A 24,425-nucleotide genomic window follows, 5' to 3' on the forward strand; every position below is an offset into this window, starting at 1 on the left:
GGAGATCCCATTCTAGAATGATCCTCTTTGCCATGGGTGAGTCTCTTACAGTGAAGAAACTAAGCCTTTGTTTCACTAAATCCATGGTGCGATGCAACAACCTTGTTTGTGTTTGTTTTTTGTTTTTGAAGGCTCTTTCATTGCGATCCGTCCAGATCTGATTAACAAAGGTGGAGAGGACAAGCTTGTTGATCGAGTTTTGCAGGTTTCGCCCCCCTCCGTCTATATGATGCCCAATCAATGAGATCTTCCCAAGAAGAGGGCAGGGCACGAATTCGACATAAAGTGTGCAAAAATCTCCAAATTGGGTTGATGAAAGCGCAGGAAAAGAAGATGTGATCATGGGTTTCATCAGCAGAGTAGCAAAAAGGGCATAATCTAGATCCGGTGAAAGATCGCATACATTTTCTATCATACGTGGAGAGGCGATTCGGAATAGCCAGCCAAAGTGTGACTCTGCAGTGCGGAATAGAGAACGAATGCCATACTAGGTGTTACCATTGCCTTGGTTGGTGGTGAGGTGCAAGCCAATCAATGGTATGCCTGAGAGAGAAGTCACCCGAAGGTGAAGGGATCCAGATGGTGGCATCCGGAGAGGGAGATGGAGGGTTGATCAGAAGAAGGTTCTGGAATTGCAAGGTAAGTAAAGGTGGAAAATTCTAGCCCTTGTTCCCAATTAGTGAGGATAGACGCTGTCCCGGCATAACAAACGAGTTGTGTAATAGGTCAGGGGAGGTTTGGTAGGCGAGTGGCCCATTAGGAAGCCAGTTATCCTCCCTAAAGTAAGTTCGATTTCCATCTCCTACCTTCATTCTAATCATAGAATAAGTAGTACCTCGAAGCTGCATAAGCTTTTTCCAGTTACTTGAACATGCATGTGGAGTATTCATAGTCCAGAAACATCTTCCTCGAAAGAGTTGTGTCCTAACCCATTGAGTCCACAAATTATCCTTGCATTCAGACACGACATTCCAAAGAAGTTTAAGACAAGCAGTATTGCTGTAGACCTTAAGGTTTCGAAACCCCAAACCCCTACAGTTTTTGGGCTGACAAACAGTATGCTAAACAATTTTTGCCCCTGTAAATGAGAGCTCATTCCTTTTCCATAGGAAGTTCCTTAGAAACCCATTAATCTCAGATAAAATTGACTTAGGCAAGATGAAGATGTATAGCCAGTAGTTGATCATGCTGTAAAGCACCGAATGGATTAGTTGAATTCTGCCCGCATAGGAGAGAAAGCATGATGACCAATGAGTGATTCTTCTAGTAACCTTTTCCACCAGGGGTCTACAGTCAGCTGTTGTAAGTGATGAAGAGATTAGGGGAACCCCAAGATATCTCATAGGCTGCTCCCCACATGCAAAACCCAATAAATTCTCAATTTCATTAGTAAGCTCAGAGCTGACTCCAAACACAAAGAAGTTGCTTTTCGAGTAGTTGATACAGAGCCCAGAGAGTAGAGTGAATTGGTCAAGAGCCCTCTTTAGTGTCCCCAATTGAGGCCAGGTCCCCATGTGAGAATAGAAGCAAGTTGTCTGAAAAAATGAGCTGAGAGATAGCCAAATTTCTGCATCTTGAGTGAAACTTAAAAAAGGGACTGTCAGCAATACATGTTTTTATGATAGATGTGAACACCTCCATCGCAACTACAAAGAGCCACGCGGGGGCGGGGGGGGGGGGGGGGGGGGGGGGGGGGATGAGGTCCCCTTGTCTTAATCCCTTCACCCCTGAGAAATGAACAGTAGTCATTTTGCGGAGAAGACTCTCAAAAGCTAATTTTCGCCTTATACTTGTTTATGTAACCAACACTAAATATAGCCTGTACAATTTCATCCCATTTAACAATGGCAACTGGCAAGAATCACATACCACATACATATCCATTTAATAACTAAATATATATACTGTAATAAATAAATCAGCACACACCCGTTTTATTCCTTTAATAACTAAATATGTATACTCAAATAAATAAACCAGCATACATATGCATATACTATATATATTAAAGTCAGTTACGATAAAATTACTGCTACCAGTACCGGGCTACCATTAACTTTTAATTGTTTTGATGTGGCAAAATATGAAACGTTGTTTTATTATTGTACCGTTACCAACTCCAGCTCTGGACAATTAAAGCACTCTGTTACGCCTTGTAGATAACAGCTCAAGCCGTCCGTATATTTCGCCTCCAAATAAAAAAATGTCAACGTTAGCCGGCTGTGACTGGACGCCGCGTCAGTAGGTCCCATATACCCTTCATAGCTACGTAAATTTCGAGCCGAATTAGATGTGATATACACGCAGAGCTGACTCATTACCATATCACCACATATTTCAGTACTCCCTATATAGCGCGTGCCTGGTACGGCTGATCAGGTTTGAGAGAAAGTTCAATGGAATGATGTATCGTAATACCACGCGCCTTTGCGATGGGTGTGTATATTGGCAATCACGTGTCTGCTAGTTTTGTAACGTTTTCTATGTTTAAAATAGTTGGATAACAATGATATTTTCAGTCAAGGACTCCAAACTTTCCAAATATCAAGGAAGGACTTCAATCATGCTGTCCCTATAAATACTTTGCGTCCATTTGGCTTTCACCGTCAACCATTGGCTAAAAGGAAATAAACACAAGCGGTTCTGTTTCTGTGATATTTCCTTTTAGTTCTTTCATTTCATTGTTTTGATCTTAAATCTTAATTGGTGTGAAGATGACCATCCTCATTGACCAACCTGAGAATGGTAATTATCATTTTGGTTTCAAGTTATATATATATATATAATATGTTTTTATTAATTATTGATTGGTTTTTCTCAATCAGTTTTACAAACAGAGGAGAGGAATGCTGTTTCTGATGATACGAATGAATTGATATTGGATGGAGGGTTTGTGGTGCCAAAAACCAAACCAAATGATGGATTTGAAGTGCCTGAAACCAACGCATTCGGCCAAGTATTCAGGTCTCCATCTTTTTAAGTACCGATTAATTTGATTCATAATCATACATTATATATATATATATATAGTTGATTAGTTTCCATTGAAAGAATCTGAACATATATTGAAAATGTTGGCAGGGACTATGATGCAAAAAGTGAAAGGCAAAAGAGGGTTGAGGAATTTTATAGGTTGCAACACATTAACCAAACATACGACTTTGTAAGTGCAATTTTGTTTTCCAATTTAATTACATGTCCAAATTAAAATTACCATAAAATGCCTAGTTTTTCAAATGAAAAGCCTATATATGTGTGTGTGTATATATATTGATAATGCAAAATGCAGGTGAAGAAAATGAGGGAAAATTATGGGAAGTTGGATAAAGTGGAGATGAGCATATGGGAATGTTGTGAACTTCTCAACAATATGGTGGACGAAAGCGATCCTGATTTGGATGAACCTCAGATTGAGCATTTGTTGCAGACAGCTGAAGCCATTAGAAAAGACCATCCTAATGAAGATTGGCTACACTTGACTGGCCTTATTCATGGTATAATATATATAAATATAGAACCAATTTTATGTTATACATACATGATTAAGCATTTTGTTTAATTTATAATTCTTTTGCATGGGTATTTTTCAGATCTTGGTAAAGTTCTTGCTCATCCTAGCTTTGGAGGGCTTCCTCAATGGGCTGTTGTTGGTGAGTATTCATTTAGTTTTGATCATAAAAAAATAATTTCATTACTAATTTTTATATCTTTTAAGTTAAAACCATGTGACATTGCAGGTGACACATTCCCTCTAGGATGTGCTTTTGATGAATCTAATGTTCATCATAAGGTACTTCTTCAAATTAACACTTAATCTATATTTGCATTTTGTATGCATGATTAGACTAGTCATTTAAATCTGATAAATTTCTAAATATATTTTTGTTGTAGTATTTCAAGGACAATCCGGATTCAAAAAATCCTGCTTACAATACTAAGAATGGAATTTATTCTGAAGGATGTGGACTTAATAATGTAATGATATCATGGGGGCATGATGACTATATGTACTTGGTATAAATCTTTAACACTTTGATCATTTTTTTATATTTTATTTTACCTATTATAATCACCATTAATTTTATTTTCAGAGATAATTTAAAGATATCATTGCATTTTTGAATTTGCAGGTGGCAAAGGAAAATGGAACCACTCTGCCTTCAGCTGGATTGTTCATCATCCGCTACCACTCATTTTACCGTAAGCTTTCAGTGTTAAAAACAATTTTTATAGAAAGAAAGAAAAAAAAAAAAAAAATGATGTTTTCTAAATATGAGAATGAGCATATTTAATTTTTTAAATGCATTTGACTAATTGATTTGGATTTATCATCTGCAGCTTTACACAAGTGTGGGGCTTATGAACACTTGATGAATGAGGAGGATACTGAGAATATGAAGTGGCTCAAGATATTCAAGTAATTAAGCTTTTTGTTTCTTCATGAATTCATATATATGTATATATGTGTGTGTTATAATATCATTATTAGAATTTAACAATTTGAATTATAATTCTTAAATTGTGTGCAGCAAATATGACCTTTACAGTAAGAGCAAAGTTCGCGTTGATGTTGAAAAGGTGAAGCCATACTATCTATCTCTTATTGAAAAGGTGAGTAATTCTGTAGTGTGGGGTATTCTTGTAATTTGATTTCTTTCTCTCTTGCTAAATTAGAAATTTTTTGTTGCAGTATTTTCCAGCAAAGCTCAGATGGTGAACCCTACATTTTGGGTGGTCATGAAAAGGCAATCAATTTGGCGTTTGGCTTCTTGCACTCATTCAATGGAAGTGTGTCTCAATCATCTAGTTTCTCCACAAATGTATTACAACAAAATTGAGTCTGTATTATTGTAATAGTATTTAATTTCATTGCTTTGGCATTCTTTCAGCTTTAGCTAACTGTATTGAGCTGAGAAAGCTCCTATGGTTTGCTTAAAAGTCTTAATAAAAGATGATCCAATTAATTTTATTATTATTATTATTATAACTGCAAAAAAACAAAATGAGATGATGAATTTGTTCATCAAAAATGCACATGGCTCCATCATCAAATGTATTAAATTTTAATACCAGATCATCACCTAAGGGGTGGTTCAGAATTACTAATGTTAATCAACTCTTTTGAATTTGAATCACTCTGATGATATAGTTTTCAAAAATCTGATTCCCATTTTGAGTCTTTTGGACCCCAGGTACTGAAATATCTTCTATCATGAAAATCTGGCACTGCTTCTCTTTGTTCCCAGAAGAAGAGAAGTGTTCCATAATTACCAACAGAATCGAAGAAATATGAACCCTTGCTCAGTGGAGTGGATTATCTTGTAGCAAGCGGGTCCATTGCTGGGCGATGATAATTTTGTTTGTCAAATCTTTCTTCAAATGGGGTGAACAAAATGCATTGTTTTGCTTCCCTGCGCGCCTTAAAGGGAAAAGCATAGAAAAAATGAGTTGCAAATCTTCCTCTTGAGATCCATCTTATAATCATAGAAGAAAGCTGCTCTAAAGCCTAGGTAATCACAACCTAAATAAGTCACACAATTTTTTTTTTCTTTTTAACACTTGGCAAGCATTCTCATTCTCAATATATGATGTCTGATTTTACTTATCCCGTGTATTGTGCTCCATATATAAAATCTTAATGCTTGAAAACAAACCACCCATTAATAGCAAACAATTGTATCAAAGAAGTTACAAGTTGCAACAACATATATATGGATGAGCGTCCAAAATTTTCATTACCATGAATTTTACGTTACATGAATGAGAGACCCATCTCTTTCTCTTACTATATGCATGCATGCCTCATTTATCTAAGCCACGGCATGGGTGGGTCAACTCAAATTTCTTTAGCTCTCCCAGCCTTAAGGCCTCGTTTGGATTGAGGGAATCGGAGAGATTTGGAGAGAAAAGAAAGGGAAGGATAGAGTTTAGTGTGTTTGGGTGGAGGAAATTGAGAAGAAAAGAAATGATTGGGAAGGATTTGGAGGGATAGGCTATCCCTCCAAATCCCTCCTGCACAGTGAAATCAAATCCCCTCAACTTTGAGAAGATTTGAGGGGAAATGAAGCAAGTGAAAGAGAGACAAAATTAGCCTCGTGTAGTTTCAGTTTGCAGTTGCATAGAGAGAGAGAGAGAGAGGGCAAGTTCAGAGTTGAGAACGAGAGACAGATGGAGGCTGAAATGATTTGCTTTCTTTATATGTATATATATATATATATATACACATACATACAAATATACATATATACACAAGCTTCTTTTACAAATTGGCAGTTGCAGAGAAAGACAACCAGCTGAAATATCGGCTATCGATTTCCACACTTCGTCGTCATCGACTTCTCCTTCTTTGTTTCGAGGAGAGCAAAGTAGCAGCCTTCGTAGCTTTTCTTCAGTCACATACATGGGTAAGCCCTGAACTCTTTATGAATTATGATTTCTGTAAGTTATCATCCAGCTGTCAATGACGACGAAGTGTGGAAGCTCTGATCTGAGTCGTCATCGACTTCTCCTTCTTTGTTGTCTCAAGATGGATTTTCGTTCTCCAAACTTTGGGGCTTTTCGAGCACTGGAGGGTCAAGATCGTCTAATAAGATGGATTTGAAGAAATCCAGAGAATAGAGAGATGGATATATATATATATATATATATATATATATATATATATGTATATGCCGATATATATAAATACATATATGTAGTTTGGTTTTGATTTTTGGAACATCTGATGATGGAAACTGATAGATATAGGTTTTGATCTTCTGATTGTTGTAGATTTTGTTGTATGCAGTTGGGGGGAGAGAGAGGATCTGTGAGAACGATGGAGGCGAATTAGGGAGGCTAAAATGATTTTGCCCTACTAAAAATACCAAAAACGGTAAAATGATAATTTTATTATTATCCTTTCCCTTCTTTTCTCTCCATTGTGCTATCCAAACAACAATATTACCAATTCTTTTCTTTTCTCTCCTATTTATCCAAATATGAATATAAATTATAACTATCCTGTAACACCCCCACATTTTCCCCGCATAAGTTGATCAGGCTTATACACGAAAAACGAGGGATATCAAAAACAATTGGCAATATACAAGCATGGAATACAAAATGATGGAAATAAAAGAATTTAGACAGGAAAGGAACATTAAATAATACAACATCCATCCATCCTTTATTTCATACAGTACTTCATTACAACTTGGAAATCCTACGTCAGGGATCCCTAAATATAACCCTGAGAGTTCAACGTCAAAAGTAATTAAAAACTGAAACTGAAGTATTACATAAAACTTCTACCCTGCACTGGATCGTAAGAGTAGATGAGTTCGGATGATGGTCCCACACTGCTAACCTCAGCCTTGAAACGGATACTGACCGTATCCTGAAATAACAACAATGGTGGGTCAACCCCACGAGCAAGTCCTCTCTACTATGACCCAAATCAGAGAATCAAATAAATTAATCATTATGAATCGGTTGAGTACTATATCTGTATACATCCTACGGGAACTATCCAATGTATAACATGACCTCAACCAGAATAGACGGTGATCACTTAGACTCACACTAGGTGGTTAAGTGTCGCCTTTCCCTACCCGGAAAATCAGCTATTATACATGGTGCACGGTACTGACAACACAGACTATAACGAACTACACAGTGATAACACCTCGCAAAGTACTGATGAATATACTGAGCATATAAATTAGGCAACACATGCCAACAATATTAATAAATATACCGAGAATGTCAATTAGGCAACACATGCCCATAATATTAAACCACATACCCCGACAGCCACACATCTGTCTATCGCAACGAATGCATAAGGTATAAATGAGTCTAAACTTATTAGTCAGCTCACATGGTTCTATATGGCAACACATCCATATAATATAAATGCGACATAATAAACAGTCCATTTATTCCCTGAAATGCACACAGCATAATAATCATGGTTTATATACGATTAACAGTATAAACATCCCATAAGATATCATGGATAATTTATCTGACTAAAACCATGGCCTTATTTAATTTATCAGTAATGGTTGATACCATTTAATAAGATAATAACACTATTTATATTTAACAATGTCGTTAAATAAATCACATTAGTATCTGTACTGTGAACGAGCCAATAAATGCTTAGAAAAGATTAATCGGTCATAAGAATAAGTAACGGGTGTTAAAATAATAATTTCGTGGCCCGTTAAACCCGTAATTACCAACACAGTACCTAAAAATCCAAGTTTAAGGTTCTGGAATTTACAAAACAGGCCCTAGGGGTATTTTGGTAATTTCCAGCAGCTGTAGGGACCACACACGCGCCCTCACGCGCCTCCCCACGCGCAGCCCAACCTTCCCCACTCTCCCACGCGCCTCCACGCGCGTCTGGCATTAGCCACGCGCTCCCACGCGCGTCTGGAGAGTCCCACGCGCGCGCACGCGCTGCCACGCGCGCGTTGATGGCTTCCTGCTGATGTGGCGTTCTCCGGTTGGTTGGCTGCATCATCTTTCCTACATGCGCGCCACACCGGATCATCTCACCCTATCTTCCCTCCATCCAACGCCCACAGATCCGGGTGTACCGCGGTATCATGGACCGCGATGCACCGGATCAATCAGACTCCACTAATGGCCAGGATGCGCGCGTACACCCTCCTATGGTGCGCCGCGTTGCACCGGATCACTCCGGTCGTCTCCCCCACTGCCGGCGACCGGAAAACTCGCCGGAAGGTCGCCGGAAATTGCAGAAAATGCCCGGAAAAATCTAGAAAATTCTAGAAAAATCCCTAAAGTCTTATTTAATTATTTTTAGCCATTATTAATTTCATAGGACATTAAATAAATATATACCATCCTATATAATTAAAATTCCATTAATTTAATAAAATAAAATTAATAATTTATTAACCTCCAAACCTTGGCTCTATGCATAAAAATAAGCTAAACAATTAATTTATTAATTCAAAGGGGAAAAATAGATAATAACTTGCCTTTTTGGATTTAAAATAAATCCGCCGGTCTGCGCGTAGTCGGGTAAAATCGCCTACACCGGTCCAAGCTTCTTTCTCTTTCTCTTTTCCTTTCACTCTTATAAAATAGCTCACTAGAATGTTTAAGCTTTCTAACTTAAGTAAGTTGCCTTTAGAGTAAGTTGGCTACTAATATATATATGCAAACTTATATAATATATATAATACAAATATCTAATTTATAATAACTTCTCACCCATTTCTTATACTCCTACCTATATGGCTTTAAGACAATGCTATCTTTAATCAAATATTTGATCCACCATTCTACCATAGTAAATGAAATTCTATCCTAGTATTTAATTTTTCATCATTACCTTGATTTAATACTAATATTATTATTACTAATATTATTATTAATAAAACTTTTATAATTATTATTATTATATTATTATTAATATTATTATTATTATTAAACTAATATAATTATTATTATTACAAAATAATACATTATATCATCATAATACTATATAACACAAATATAATACTTTACTTAACTAATAATGATTAATATAAGCATAACCAACAAATAAAATTATTAATAATAATACATGCATATTTACATGAACAAATTTACTATTTTAACATACACAATTAATTTACATGCACAATTAAATGAACCTAATATAATAATGTAGTATGCACAAATAAATAAAATTAATTAACCTAACACAAAATTAATTTAAATACATTCTTTAAAATTTCGGGGTATTACATTCTCCCCCCCTAATAAAGGAATTTCGTCCCCGAAATTCACTACATACCTGTATTAAAAAGTTCTGGATACTTGGCACGGATAATATCTTCCCGTTCCCAAGTAGACTCTGTAGCACTATGATGGCTCCACTGTACACGTACTAATGGAATAGTCTTCGTGCGCAGTATCTGATTCCTACGATCGAGAATACAGTAAGGTTGTTCCAAATAGGTTGCATCGGGTTGCAACTCAATCTCACCCACATCAATGTGTTGGTATCGATCTTCATCCCGTAGAAATTTTCGCAGCATAGATACATGAAAAACATTATGTACTCTATGAAGATTATCTGGTAGAGCCAGACGATAAGCTACTGCCCCAATCCGATCTGTAATCATAAAAGGACCCACAAAACGAGGCGATAACTTACCCTTTAACCCAAACCGCATTACTCCCTTCATAGGAGAAACCTTAAGCAAAACCTGATCACCAACCTTAAACTCCAAAGCACGAGTTCGACGGTCAGCATAACTTTTCTGTCTGCTTTGAGCTGTACGCATCCGATCCCTAATGATAGCGATATTTTCTGACGTGTCCTTAATAAATTCAGGACCCAAAAAGCTGTTCTCACCAACTCCAAGCCAACAGTTATCGTCCAGCTGTCAATGACGACGAAGTGTGGAAGCTCTGATCTGAGTCGTCATCGACTTCTCCTTCTTTGTTGTCTCAAGATGGGTTTTCGTTCTCCAAACTTTGGGGCTTTTCGAGCACTGGAGGGTCAAGATCGTCTAATAAGATGGATTTGAAGAAATCCAGAGAATAGAGAGATGGAGATATATATATATATATATATATATATACATATATATATATGTATATGCCGATATATATAAATACATATATGTAGTTTGGTTTTGATTTTTGGAACATCTGATGATGGAAACTGATAGTTATAGGTTTTGATCTTCTGATTGTTGTAGATTTTGTTGTATGCAGTTGGGGGGAGAGAGAGGATCTGTGAGAACGATGGAGGCGAATTAGGGAGGCTAAAATGATTTTGCCCTACTAAAAATACCAAAAACGGTAAAATGATAATTTTATTATTATCCTTTCCCTTCTTTTCTCTCCATTGTGCTATCCAAACAACAATATTACCAATTCTTTTCTTTTCTCTCCTATTTATCCAAATATGAATATAAATTATAACTATCCTTTCCTTTTCTTTCTTTTCTTTCTTTTCTTTTCTTTTCTCTTATAATCCTTTCCTTTTTTTTCCCTCCTGTGTATCCAAACGAAGCCTAAGAAAGAGGAGAGAGAGAGAAAGAAAGAAAGAAAGCGATTGACCAAGAAACACAGTCCAAAATCAACAGTCACAAATATATAAAATAAAATCACACTAATTTATAATAGGTGATGCAACCTTGCTGAGTCTCGTCTCTGAAAAAGTCCCAGTGGAACCTATCAATCTTCGAAACATTGTATTGAACCACTTATGATGCTTTGTCCATTAATTGTATTGGAGCTAGAATGTTAGACTTGCTTGTCTCGACAACACACCCATTCATCACCATTTCCTCCAGCATAAAATGTGCTTTCTCTAGATGGAACATGATGTCGAGCTCACACTGCAAAATTATGTGTACGGGCTATTAAATTAATATTTTATTAACTAATAGTATATTGATCAGATTTTCGGTTGCCAACATGTCAGAAGACTTACCACATTACCAAAATGGCGGTCCATCGTTTCTACTAACAGATGTATGAATTCCAGAATTGCAAGCTCATTCTGCAGAATGGAAGATGAGAGGAAAAAGGTAAAATTACTCTAAAAGAGAGACACCATATTGGCACCAATATAAGCATACACTAAATTTTCGGTCAGAAAGTGAATACTCCGTGTATTGAAAATATTTAGCAGGACTCCCTTGGGATCCAAGTCATTTAGAAAAAAAGGTCCTCAAGAAAAACAAGAGTCTATATCATCCAACTTTCACAGAAATGTTACATCTTAATTTTACTTTATCAAGGTGAAGATGCTAATTCACACTCACTTAAAGCATGTCTGAAACACAGTCAAGGACAGATGATAAACATCTTTGTCAGGCAGGTCACTTGAATAGATACTTGGTCCTTGTCATTGGAGGGATACCAACTTTAGAGGCATGTCAAGTACACAATCCTTTATGCACACAAAATCTTATTTCCATCACATTGCACACAACATAGACATCCTAGAAGAATAAACATTTTAAATTTCTGTATCATGTTTGATCTTTCTGCAAACAGCACCATTTCAAGATGAGAGAGAGAACAAAATACTTACTTCATCATTGTCAACTCCAACCAAGAAAAATAATGATGCATAGCGCCTATATACAATTTTGTAGTTCCGATGCTCGACGAATGAACACTGTTGTCATATAACAGAAAACATCATAAAACAACAACAAAAAGATTCACCAACACTTCAAAATTATATAGGGAACTCCGGTGATTAAAAGAAAGAAAAAAAAATGATAAACAAACTTCTACGGACTAAAATTAAATAAGGCAATAAACAAATACCAAGGGGAGTGAGTTGGGTAGCCTAGTTGGTAGAGGCACTAGCCTGAGTCTCATGTGGGAGCCCAGGTTCGACTCACCTCAACCTCCCCCTCCCCCCCTCCTTGCCAGGTAAAAAAAAAAAAGAAAAAAGAATAAACAAATACCAAGGAGGCTAGGACCTAGCCCAAGTGGTATCTCATCCTCCTTCCAAATGGAAGGTTGAGAGTTTGAGTCCCAATGGGATAATAATGGGCGCTGTGTGTGAAATTTACCAACCAAAAAAATAAAACGTTAATAATAAATGAAGAACTTAATATTGTTATGTTTAGCAGGAGGCTGTCACCTAGGTTTTAGGGAAAATATAATTCAGATGATTACAAGCAAAGAAAAAATGTAACATTGTAGCAGACAAACTTCAAAGGATTTAAATTAAGCAAGGCAATAAACAAACATGAAGAACTTAAAATGTTATGGGTAATCGATGATGCACAGTGTAGTTGTTACCTAGGTAGCTCCTATGTTAAATGGATTCTCCTATTTCCCTTCACGTACCTACGTCGACACAACACGATATGGGTGTCGGTACAAGATATTTGTCCGACACACAAACCCAATTCAGACACCCCAATCCTTCACATTTCATGATTTGGAGAAGAAGAAAAAACTCAGATTTCGATATATCTGCAACTTGATGTTTACATCATTATGTTCTAACACCTCATTAAAGCATAAGGTATCTTCATTTATTGCATATATGGTTAAAATTAAAACTTGATGTTTACATCATTATGTTCTAACACCTCATTAAAGAATAAGGTATCTTCATTTATTGCATACATGGTTAAAAGTAAAAAAAAAAACTAAAATTTCTAATTGAGGAGTTGAAGCAAATATCATAAAGGATAGCTTGATTACTTTTCCAACTCATCTCTGACATCTGAAGGCTAGGTCAACTACAAAAGAAGTCAACTCGAACAAAAGCTATTCGATTTGGTGACACTGTTTCATTTGGCGATCGAGGAGTCTGGTGTTCCTCATTCAAGTCATTCCCTAACCTCAACTTTAAAATAAGGATGAATGGATGAACCTTATTTATACAGACAAAGAACTGAACTTGAATTAGACAGAGAGGAAGGAAAAATAGGGGGCATGGCTAGTTTAGGTCCATCCACTTTGGTTTCCTCGGCCAAAATTGAGCATAACAACTGAATGCTTATAACCATGAAAAACAACAGTATCAAAATAATGTGAATCCAGTGGATAAGGGAGCTCCTATTGATCTTAATGAAATTCACTTTCAAAAAATCACTTTGAATGTGTCCACATTTTATAAATTTCATCTTAGACAGTAGCCATACTCCGCATATGGGTTCTCTAATGAAAATAGGCATGCTAAAGTGCAAGGTTCCAAATCACAAGTATTGTGTTTGGATTCTCTATCTTCTATACTATGGTGCATATAAAAAGTAAAAATAAAATAAAAAAGAGTAAGACCATACAGGAGTCGGACACTTCAATTTACACCATTTATTCCATAATACCCAAGTCGATCTCTTTTCAGTATTCCTATATTTATACTTCTCCTGGGACTTCTTCAGAGACCATAACTGATTCTTATTAAAATTTGCCTGTGTAGTTTTGGGGTCTCTTTTCCTGATACGTGAGAATATTATATACTTGCTCAAATTGGGAAGAATCTATTCCCATTTGAACTTATAAAATGCGTATCAATCTGAGGCTCATATCACACTAACAAAAATTGTGTTTGTGTTAACTCTTGGCATGGTAATTGAAATAGTCCATTGTATTAGACAATGCAATTGGAGCAATTTACATCAATTCAAATTAAGAGCAAAGATCTTTAAAACAATTTCCCCAAATCTTGATTTAGGGCTATTTAGTCAACTGGTTGGTGCATCAATCTTCGGATTTGACGAACTCAAATTGAAAATCTATGACAACATAATAACAAACGCATAGGCATATACACATACAAAACATACGATATGTATACATATATAATAGAGAGAGTGAAAATTGGGAAACCTGTTGCTCTGTTCGGGCGAGGCATTTGCGAACGATTTCGCCTTCGAGGGCTCGTCTTTCTTCAATAGTAAGGTATTCGTAGTATTGGGCAAGGCGGGTTTGCCCTTGCTTGTTCACCATCAATACGAATCTGATCCCCATCTTTGATCGACTGATCTAGTGAGAGAAACAGACAGAGTTAGAGAGAGAAAATACTTCGAATCGTTCACGGGAATTTTACTAGAGCCGAACCGGCAGAATGGAGGACCTACCCCTATTGGTTTATGGTTAGGCTGACAGCGTGTTACAAACCTACATTGATCCATGACTAATTTAAGTAACGCTAAATATTTAGGCTACCATTGTGACATTGTCTTGGTTGAAATTTTTATTTTTATTTTTATTTTTATTTTTTATATGTTTCAGTATTTGATAAAGATTTAGGTGAAGGTGAAATTCATGTGATGTGTAAAAATAATTTGATCAAATTTATGAATAAATTATTTTAAATAGATTTTAATATATTTTTTTATAAATATTTTAAAATAAACTAACACCAAAACAAAATAAAAAAATATTCTATATCTAAACAAACTAAGCATTAATTCAAGAAATAATTCACCATAATACACTGTCAAGTTGTATTTAATCATTTTAGAGGGTGAAGTCTAATAAAGTAATAATATAGTAAAAGTTATTTGTCAAGAAAAATAATAATAATAAGTCTTCCTTATGACCGCAAACAAACTTATTGTTGAATTTTTGAGTTCAAGCTCAATTTTACTGCTGTTTTTGGTATGTAGAAATGGAATGTTCATTTCAATTATTTATTTGTTTCAATTGTTTGGTGAATGACTATTTTATTAGAATAAAAATATATTACACAACTAAACTTATGAAATGACAATTCCATTTACAAGTAATTTTTTTTAAAAAAACAAGTTCCCAAAAAACCCTTACGTTCTAAGTTCAAAAACTACTACCACTGTCTTCCACCACCACCACCACCTTCCACCACAACCACCGCCACCATTGTTGCCGCTTTCAACCACCACACCACCGCCACCTCTACCATCACCAACCACCACCACCACCACCACCACCGTCTTCCACCACGACCACTTTCGACCACGACCACTTCCATGGCCTTCTACCGCCATCATTGCCACCACCACTGTCACTATTACTTCTACCATTGCCACCGTCCACCAGCACCACTTACACCATTGTCGCCTCCATAACTGCCACCACCTCCACCTCCACCACTACTGCCACAACCACCACCTCCATTGTCTTCCACCACCACTACAACCTTCCACCATTACCACCTACACTACTATCGCATTCCACCACCAACATTGTCAATGCCTTCTACCATCATCACTGACACCACTACCACCACTACTACCACCACCACCACTGCTACTGCCTTCCACCAATAGTACCACTACTACCTTCCATTGTCACCACCTACACCACTACCATTTTCCACCTCCACCACTGCCGCTATTTAAAAAAAAAAAAAAAATTACACAATAATGTTATTTTGTTAATGTAATTTATTTTTCACTAATAGTGGTATTTTGGAGAATTCAATTTGAAATTTATTTTATTCTAAATTTTAAATTGATCCAACCAAATACTAGAGTGGTTATTATCATTTCATTTCTACACATTTCATATTTGTAACCAAATAATTCATTTTCATTCTATTCTCACTTGTATTTTATTTCATTCATGCACACCAAACATAACATACTTATTTATTAATTTTGATCTCAAATTTGAACGCGAGCTATATAATTCAAATTTGAGATCAAATATTATTAACGATACAAATAACTATATATCCACCTAAATGTTGTGATTACTTACAATAATGGCTAGTTATTTTTTGATTTTTCTTTATTAAAAGTGCCCAAATCATCCATTTTTTGTGGATTGAAGTGAGTAATGTTATGAAATATCGTCTGTGTCTTTGCACAATTTCATATCAATTACTGTACTTAATTCTATATTTTGACCTCTTCTGTATCTCAGTGCCAAGTCAAGCGATATTGAGTGACTTAGACATGCCATATGATTGATATACTCAACTAATAAAAATTCACTATGCATACACAACTGTTATCCACAACTTGAATTGTTAGATTTTCGCCGGCCAGACAATACTAATGACAGTGGTATGCCTGGCTCACCATTACCTACTCGAAGCCAAGACACTTGAACTGCATAACATAGGTAAGTATAAAATACATAGTACAAACAATTTGATTGTTTTTATGCCACGCTTAAGCATTAAAAATCATACACCCTGTCCACAACATAGTAAGTGTCCAATATAATGAGCTTGTTTTCTGCATAAACTTAAAAAGGACACATAAAAACTTAGTATTGCTTTCTGCATAAACTTAAAAAGGATACATAAAAACTTAGTATTGCTTTCTACATAAACTTAAAAAGGACACATAAAAACTTCGTATTTCCTTAAATATAACAATACAAGAAGATCAATCACGTGGAAAGGAACTTAAGTGAGCTAATGACCAGATTGCAGTAACAGAAGCAATTTACTGAGCATTACAATGTCAAATTCTCAGCACAAAATCTCTTTGTTAACCAATTTGTCATCCGAACAATTATTATCCTCCAAAGACTGAGTAGGGGGTACTTCCTCTCTATCGGTATCGATGACATCTTTTGCAGTCAAAAAGCTCGGCTGATTAGTAGATGAAAGGAGCCTAGCCCACATCCTGTCCGTTATCACAACCTTGTTCTGTCTCTCATTAATTCGCTGCACATACACCATCAAAAAGCAGCCCCGGTCACATAACTAAAATTAATCATAAATTTCTTAATTTTTTTCTTTCTTGAAAGGTAAAATTAATCATGAATTTCTAGCGTTAAGATGACAACTAATCAAAATTGTTGCATGATCATCATAAATCACTCAGAACTTTTTATGACATTGAAAAATTAGACAATAAAGGGATCAATTTGATGCACTCATGTGAAATAAAAATTCAAATATTAGCAAAACCGGAAAACAAATCCCAAATATCAACTTACATAGAAGGGTATGTAAGAATGTCTGCCATTGACAAGTCCAACTGTAGAGCCTGTGTACCCAGCCATTGCTCCATGCACAGCACTTTGAGCAAGAAGTGTGCAGCAAACGTTATCAGATGCATTACTTGGAATAGCACGGATCATGTATGTAGGATCTGCCAAACAGCAATGTACAGAACTTGTTTGGATCAGCCATTTCCCAGTTTCTCATAGCCATGTATGAGAGAATCTTCTTATGAAAAATTGTGTAAGAAAACTTTAATATTACAAACCTATATATTTGAGATTGATGACCATCTTCTTTTGTTTTGAGAAATGATCCTGCAAATTAAAACCATTGATTCATCTCGAAGAGACTTGAAGTTACCTAAGAGTAACATGTAATTGGCGGGAATTTAATCATTAGGGAGTCTGAGGGTTTGGTGGATGTTGTGTGATATGATTCTTCAGGGAATTAACTTCTTCAATCATGAATAGAAAATAGTAATAAAACATTGCAATGTCCTTTCCCACCCTAAGTCTGTTAACTGATAGTAATTATTTAGAATGTTTAACAACTACAAATCTGTTAATTTCAGCAAGATTATGCAACATGGATAAAACTTTCTAAACTTAGTTTCAAGGCACAAATCTGGACACTACATGTTTGTGTGCACACGCATGAGCTCCCGTGTTCAAACAAGTACTTGCACGCACCAGCATATCAAGCAAACGCATTCACTTAAGAAGGTAGATTGGAATCCATACCTTGATCCTGTGAGATATCCACAGCCCAACATCATGGAGAAGCTTGTTTCCTGAAGCATCCTTCTGATCACTATGACGCAAACTCTCAGAAAGCATCTCTTGCCCTGCACCTTCAGCTATGACAATAACCATGTGCCCATGTTCTTTGAGTCGTTTCTCTATATATTCAAAAAGTCCACCTGCTCCTTCCAGATAAAAGGGTGACTCCGGAATCAAGCAACAGTCAACATCCCGGCTGCCAAGAGTAGCATACATTGCAATAAACCCTGCAAAATCAAGTCCAATATGAATTGTTAAAAGATCAGGGTAAATTTAGAACAGTAATTATGAATAGAAAAATTGCAATCGATTATATTTTGTCAGTGACATAGATCCTGCAATTTGTATCCACGAATTTTGAAGCAATTTTCCAGCTCAAATTATAGCTATCCTGGCCTTCTCTACTATTCTATCAAGTCTAACAAAATATATCAAGGAATGACATGCTGGAGAGTAGAGAAATCACGTTTAGGAGGTGGACAAAACAGAGGATAGCATATATATTGGTGTCAAGCTTTTACCACTGTAGCGACCCATTAATTTCACAAGACCAATGCCATTCTCAATGCTTTCAGATTCAACATGTGCAGCGGCAATGGCACGTTGAGCTTCCTCGACAGCAGTATCAAAGCCGAATGACTTGTCAATAACCTGTAACAACAAGAGACACAATTTATGTTTAACGAATTTGAGAATTGGGTTGGCTTTTGTAATAATTAAGGGTGATATTGAACTCGGTAACAATCTATCATTATGCCTGCCATGAGACATACCGGAATGTCATTATCAATGGTTTTGGGAATACCAGCAACTACAACTTTGAGCTCACGCCTTCTAATTTCCTGCATGATAGAGAACAAGAAGACAATTAATTCTACAAATTAAGATCTCAAAGAATGGGAAACTCAAGGAAATAAAAGATTGTTATGCAGCATATCTCGCTAGCAATGAGTGGAATTTTTTAAAATTAAATATACCTCATAAATAACAGATGCCCCTTGCTGAGTTCCATCTCCTCCAATAATGTAAACCTGATTTATATAGAATCCAAAAATTAATCCGAAGGTGGGGTTTGTTTTGGTTATAACAAATGCAAATAAATAAATCTTGACCAATGATTCAGTCATTACAAATTAGAAACAGTAAACTCATATCCTCAATGTACCTGATTTATACCGCGGTCCTGAATGCTGTCGACTATCTTTGTAGTATCATAGCCACCTCTTGAAGTCCCAAGAATGGTTCCACCGCGTTTATGGATATCATTTACAACCTTGGGTGTTAAAGGGATTGTATTTCGAGAATAGAAACCCTTATATCCTCCCTACAGATGAAGCACTTTTATTACTTGGTGATGTCACCACATTATGTTGTAGAGACTTATTTGTGCATTTCTTCTTGAAGGAAGACAATATGGATGAACCCATCCACAACTCTGTCTTAAGATAGAGTCATTTAGAAAAATCAAACTTGAAGTAGAATAAAATTTAGAAAAGCAGACAGCATAACAAAATCTAAAGAACTTGCAGTTCCCACATTTAGTGTTAAAATGATTGTGTAATGAAATCCAATAAAAAAACATCACACATTTGTCTTAAAAGTAACGCTTGTACATATCTATGAATGGTTATCTAGGGAAATGTTGGTTCAAGATCAACAACATATGTTCAAGACTTGTTTTAAGTAGAGAGAAAAATGCAGATGATCTTTGGATTTGCAGGATCCTGGAAGCCTCACATTGATTTTTTGTTTTTCACAGCAAATTCACTTGCCGTTTGCTTTGAAAAGCAAGAACAGTATCCAAATGCCAACCAAGGGAAGTATACCCATAAGTACAATTTTTAGATCAAGGGAAGTCTACCATTAAGTAGATTATTTTGAAAATAAACTGCATGAAAAGGCATTGAATTGGAGGTTGTAATACGTTACACTTACATCTATTCCCAGAACCTTCTTTACACCATACATGTGGAAAAGGCCGCATACTAACTCCCTAATCACTGTGTTGAGACCAGGGCATAAGCCCCCACATGTAACAATGCATGCGTGTACTTCATCCGACTCAAAATACACCTGAGAAAACATGAATGAGTGTCAATATCAGCCACTTGGTGTCTCGTAATTCTGAACAGAGCAAGTCTATCATAATTCATAAGGGCATGAGCCCAAAGACAGCACCTTTATTGTAGGTTTTCCCATTTAAATGTTACGCATAAGGCACATAACATGCTTATGCTTACCTTTTGACGTGGTCCAGCGCGTCGGAAATGTGTCCCTCTTGGACTGTTCTTGTGAACAACAACCTACAAATGAAGGAACCAAAACTTAGAAACATAGATTATGGTAGCTTTTCGTGTCAATAAGAGCCCATACACCCTGCTACCTCCAACAAATGATAAAATGTGGTGGTTGAAGTTCATCTTTTGATAATTTCCGGAACGAGAGGGCACTCAAACCTGGCCTTGGAAATGCAGGCACCAACATCTTTAGGTAAAAATTGGCCATTAAGACTAATGTTTTGGTATCACTCTCCATATTCAAATGACTACAGTAGCATAAATGTCCAGGCAGACCCTCACCAGGCACAATTACTCTCAAACATAAATCTAAAATGAAAGTAATTACAATAAGATCTCTTTTTACCTGATGAGCCTAGGGGAAAAATAACAAATAAAACCCAAGTCCTTAAAAAAGAAAGGGAAAAGAAAAGACCTTTTGTGCAACAGTGTCGTCGTCATGGACAAAATATTGCCTGGAGAAGCAGAAATTTGTTCATCAATGAAAACGAAAATACTTTAAAGCATGTGAAACCACTGTAAGAGAAACTAAATCACTTACTTGACAACTGAGTATGCAGGATTGTCTTGCAACGGGTTTGGATAAGTCTGCAAAAGAGGCAAATCAGGGACAACCACTTCAAACAATTCTCATATCACTAGCAATAAATTTTCTTTACGTCAGCAAACATTCATTTAAAAATACAAAATCAACTCAATCAAGTAATCCTATTAAAGTTACTTTTATTTAATTGTGACCAGATTTGTCTGACCCAATTTTGGATAGGAAAGCAGTAATAATTTATAAAATCATGGTCGGTAAACATACGGACTTTAATGCTCCACCTGGCCGATTCACACAAACCAATTCAACAAACAGTGCCTAATACAATTATTGGGGGAGGAGAGTCTTCACAATCCGATGGAAACTAAAACAACACGTAACAGAAGATTAAAAATTTCCTTCAGTTTCCTGAGTTTACTCGGCAGCCAAACAGAGGTCAAATTCCTTTCTACTAATAGCAAGACGCTGGGCAATTCTATGAAAAATAAAATAACACGGAACAGGACATTGAAAACATTTCCTTTCCTTTTCGCAGTTTTTAAGCAGCCAAACAATGGGTGAAAATTCATTGCTCCTAATTACAACACGCCAAAGTAACCTTAATCTCCATAAAAGAGGAAAACTACTGTGGAATCGCAAAAATCAAAGCAGTTTCTGGGTTTACAATCAAAGATAGGTATGATTCAACACAGACACATATATACGTATGTATATACATTGAAGCTGTCAGCTTTATACCAAAAAACACACACACACACACACAGAAAAAGCCCGCTTACAGAAAGATCAGGAATGTAATCAGACAAATGAGGGACGTCTTCGAGGACGTAACCAGCATCGCCGGTGACGATCTTTTGCTGAGAGTTGCCGGAGAGTGCCATCGCGTTTCGTGAAGAGAAGAACCTCGCAAATAAAACAGTTACTAGAACTAATAATTCCAAGTCATTGGCTTGGGATCAGAAGGATCTGAGCCAAGCAAATTCAAAGCACAAGTTGAAGACGAACTATACATATTGAATCAAACTCGACAATACAACATGAGTTGGTTTAAGAAATTGACGATATATTCAGATATATAGCCATTATATATATATATATATATATATATATATATATGTATGTATGTGTACTGTTTCTAAATATAGAGCATGACAAGACGATGCAGTACTGAAGTAAAAAGTTACCCCTTGCCCAAGTTTTTCTTAAATTTGTTGGGTTGTATATGTATATATATATAAACAGCTGGCGTGAATTTTCTTGCTTTTGCTTTCTAGTTCTTGATGGATAGCGACGTTAGAAAATTTTGGCACAACAGTTCACAGAAACTTGGAGAAGAAATTTACCCCAAATAAATAAATAAAATAAAATAATTGAAAGCTTGAAATCCATATAAAAGTTCGATGAAAATAAAGTAAATTGTAAAGCTATATACCAAATTTGTTATTATTATTTTTAAATTTGTCCTTAAAGAAGGAGAAAAACTTAGTTGCCCCAATTATATTAGTCAAGTGATATCAAAATAAAATTACAATCTTTGAAAATTATATATCCAATTTAACCTCTTTCATAAATAACAGATTTATAATGTTAACATGAATCTCAAATTTAGATTTGTTTAACGTAATCACTTGAAGTTTTTCACTATAAATAGTAATAGTATAAAAGTAAAAAAAATAACAATTTTTCTTATTTTTATAAAGGTTTTGAAAAAAACAATTGCTTTTTAAATTTTCAAAATGGTAAGAAAAATTGATAGGGGTTTTGCTTTTTGTATTTTTTGGTATTATGTAAAATACGTATACAATTAAAATGTTTGTTATGAGGTCATTGATACTCTCACGTGGTGGCTAAAAAAAATGAGTTGACAAATTCACGCATGATCGAGTGACACCCCATGACAATGGCCCAATAAGCATGGTCACCTGTTTGGAATTTAATACTACTTTCCATTTTTCAGCAATGAAATAATTGTAGTTGATTGGAATATTCTTGGTTCCGTGGTTTTTATTCTTTTTTATTTTTTATTTATTGATTTTGTTTTGATTTTCTTTCTCTTTTGATTGGTCCAAATCAGAAATAGAAATGAATTAACTGAGTAAGTCAGAAGTTATTTATAAGAATGAGTTTAAATGCAATTTATAGAAAAAAATTATTAATTCGCAAGTAAGAACATCTCTAACAGTGTCTTAAAAAGTTTTTTTTTTTTCCCTCTTTACCTTCCTTCCTCTTGTCTGGAAAATAAAAATAAATTTGTTTTTGGATAAATTAAGGACTTGCTATAAAAAATATAATTAAAGTATAGTCAAAGTCTATGGTGTATTTTTTTCTCTTAAAATTAAAGGTTGAGTCTCTCCAAGTGAATTGTGAAGGTTATTTGTCATGATAAATAATATAAAATAAAATAATAATAATAATAGAGTTAAGGTCAAAGGTTAAATTAATTTTAAAAGAGAGAACGGCAAAAGTTAAATTATAGTTCACTATCATACGTAAATTAACGAGTTGCATGTCACATCATGTGTTCATTATATACGTGTATTATCAACCCAACTTAGACATGAAAAGCCCAAATGAGTCTAATTAATGGGCTTTGTGTTTTTTAATTTGACATGTTGAATGTTTTGCTCAACCAACACGCGTAGCACAGAGGAAGCCATGAGTCCCTTTCTTTCTTTATTCCTAAAAGGAAAATCGTGAAGACATGGAGAAGGTAAAAACTCACAGGCATTACGTGAGGTGTAAAATAAAAGAAATTCAAAGTCAAAACTTAAAACAGACATGAGCCACGAGATTCATACCATGGTTGGTGGACTCATCTATTAAGCACTTACTTTCTGTAGTGAGAATGTGACATTATATATATATATATATATATATTATTTTGCATGACTCTTGTGTAATAAAATTGAGAATAAAAAAATTGTGATTCACAATCCACTATTGTACTATGGATTTTAAATTCCTTGCTAGGGTAAAAAAATAAAATTATTGGAGTATAACAGCATTCATTCCTTCGTGGAGTTTTGAGAGTTTATTTTATTTTATTTATTTTTATTTTTTATATATAAATGAAAGTTTTTTAAAAATATAATTAAGTAAAGGTCAGAGTATTTTCATTTATTTATTTTTTTTGTTTGATGATAGATGATGATGTGGGGATTCATAGAGCACCCTACCTTCTCAGTGTATACTTATGTCACTACAAAAAAAAAAACAGTTTTTTATCATGGCTGAAAACGTTTTAAATCACGATTTTGAACCGTAGTGGTAACGACCGTGATAGTAAATTGACAATTTTCTACTATAGTTCTACACTGTAGTAGAAAGTGAGTTTTCTACCACGCTGTTGGACCGTAATTGAGGAGGCCCCGGATGACATGGGCCAGGTCCGACTCGCAAAACACAACCTTCAGTCCGAACAGCTG

General features: G+C 35.4%; 3 protein-coding genes across 3 annotated transcripts; 1 reads left to right on the forward strand and 2 right to left on the reverse strand.

Annotated features, from left to right (window-relative positions):
• The first annotated feature begins 1,697 nt into the window (after positions 1 to 1,697).
• On the forward strand, positions 1,698 to 4,969 carry LOC132277140 (inositol oxygenase 4). Its single transcript, XM_059778889.1, has 11 exons — positions 1,698 to 2,745; positions 2,826 to 2,964; positions 3,082 to 3,163; positions 3,290 to 3,494; positions 3,591 to 3,650; positions 3,738 to 3,790; positions 3,892 to 4,014; positions 4,131 to 4,200; positions 4,339 to 4,417; positions 4,530 to 4,611; positions 4,691 to 4,969. The coding sequence occupies exons 1-11, from the start codon at positions 2,715 to 2,717 to the stop codon at positions 4,715 to 4,717; spliced, it is 951 nt and encodes a 316-aa protein (XP_059634872.1). The 5' UTR covers positions 1,698 to 2,714; the 3' UTR covers positions 4,718 to 4,969.
• A 6,086-nt stretch (positions 4,970 to 11,055) lies between these two features.
• Positions 11,056 to 14,578, reverse strand: LOC132277141 (AP-4 complex subunit sigma). Its single transcript, XM_059778890.1, has 4 exons — positions 14,326 to 14,578; positions 12,059 to 12,145; positions 11,453 to 11,521; positions 11,056 to 11,357 (listed from the first exon to the last, which is right to left on the reverse strand). The coding sequence occupies exons 1-4, from the start codon at positions 14,464 to 14,466 to the stop codon at positions 11,223 to 11,225; spliced, it is 432 nt and encodes a 143-aa protein (XP_059634873.1). The 5' UTR covers positions 14,467 to 14,578; the 3' UTR covers positions 11,056 to 11,222.
• Positions 14,579 to 16,679: 2,101 nt separating this feature from the next.
• LOC132277142 (ATP-dependent 6-phosphofructokinase 3-like) lies at positions 16,680 to 22,186 on the reverse strand. Its single transcript, XM_059778891.1, has 13 exons — positions 21,780 to 22,186; positions 20,998 to 21,044; positions 20,872 to 20,911; positions 20,400 to 20,462; positions 20,095 to 20,232; positions 19,325 to 19,483; positions 19,137 to 19,190; positions 18,933 to 19,001; positions 18,681 to 18,810; positions 18,121 to 18,386; positions 17,646 to 17,694; positions 17,374 to 17,528; positions 16,680 to 17,098 (listed from the first exon to the last, which is right to left on the reverse strand). The coding sequence occupies exons 1-13, from the start codon at positions 21,879 to 21,881 to the stop codon at positions 16,901 to 16,903; spliced, it is 1,470 nt and encodes a 489-aa protein (XP_059634874.1). The 5' UTR covers positions 21,882 to 22,186; the 3' UTR covers positions 16,680 to 16,900.
• Between the last annotated feature and the right edge of the window lie 2,239 nt (positions 22,187 to 24,425).

Source organism: Cornus florida, unplaced genomic scaffold, assembly GCF_030987335.1.
Source record: "Cornus florida cultivar Cherokee Brave unplaced genomic scaffold, ASM3098733v1 CherokeeBrave_3.0.0_Hap2_Chr10, whole genome shotgun sequence".
Classification (NCBI taxonomy): Eukaryota; Viridiplantae; Streptophyta; class Magnoliopsida; order Cornales; family Cornaceae; genus Cornus; species Cornus florida.

Excerpts from the sequence above, each read along its gene's own strand:
- LOC132277140 (XM_059778889.1), top strand. The coding sequence starts at position 2,715 with ATGACCATCCTCATTGACCAACCTGAGAATG. Across the intron at positions 4,015-4,130 it reads ATGATGACTATATGTACTTG|GTGGCAAAGGAAAATGGAAC; the intron begins GTATAAATCTTT and ends TTGAATTTGCAG. Across the intron at positions 4,201-4,338 it reads CCGCTACCACTCATTTTACC|CTTTACACAAGTGTGGGGCT; the intron begins GTAAGCTTTCAG and ends TATCATCTGCAG.
- LOC132277141 (XM_059778890.1), bottom strand. The coding sequence starts at position 14,466 with ATGGGGATCAGATTCGTATTGATGGTGAACAAGCAAGGGCAAACCCGC. Across the intron at positions 11,522-12,058 it reads TTGGAGTTGACAATGATGAA|AATGAGCTTGCAATTCTGGA; the intron begins GTAAGTATTTTG and ends TCCATTCTGCAG. Across the intron at positions 11,358-11,452 it reads ACCGCCATTTTGGTAATGTG|TGTGAGCTCGACATCATGTT; the intron begins GTAAGTCTTCTG and ends ATAATTTTGCAG.
- LOC132277142 (XM_059778891.1), bottom strand. The coding sequence starts at position 21,881 with ATGGCACTCTCCGGCAACTCTCAGCAAAAGATCGTCACCGGCGATGCT. Across the intron at positions 20,463-20,871 it reads ACGACACTGTTGCACAAAAG|GTTGTTGTTCACAAGAACAG; the intron begins GTCTTTTCTTTT and ends CTTCATTTGTAG. Across the intron at positions 19,191-19,324 it reads AGGACCGCGGTATAAATCAG|GTTTACATTATTGGAGGAGA; the intron begins GTACATTGAGGA and ends TATATAAATCAG.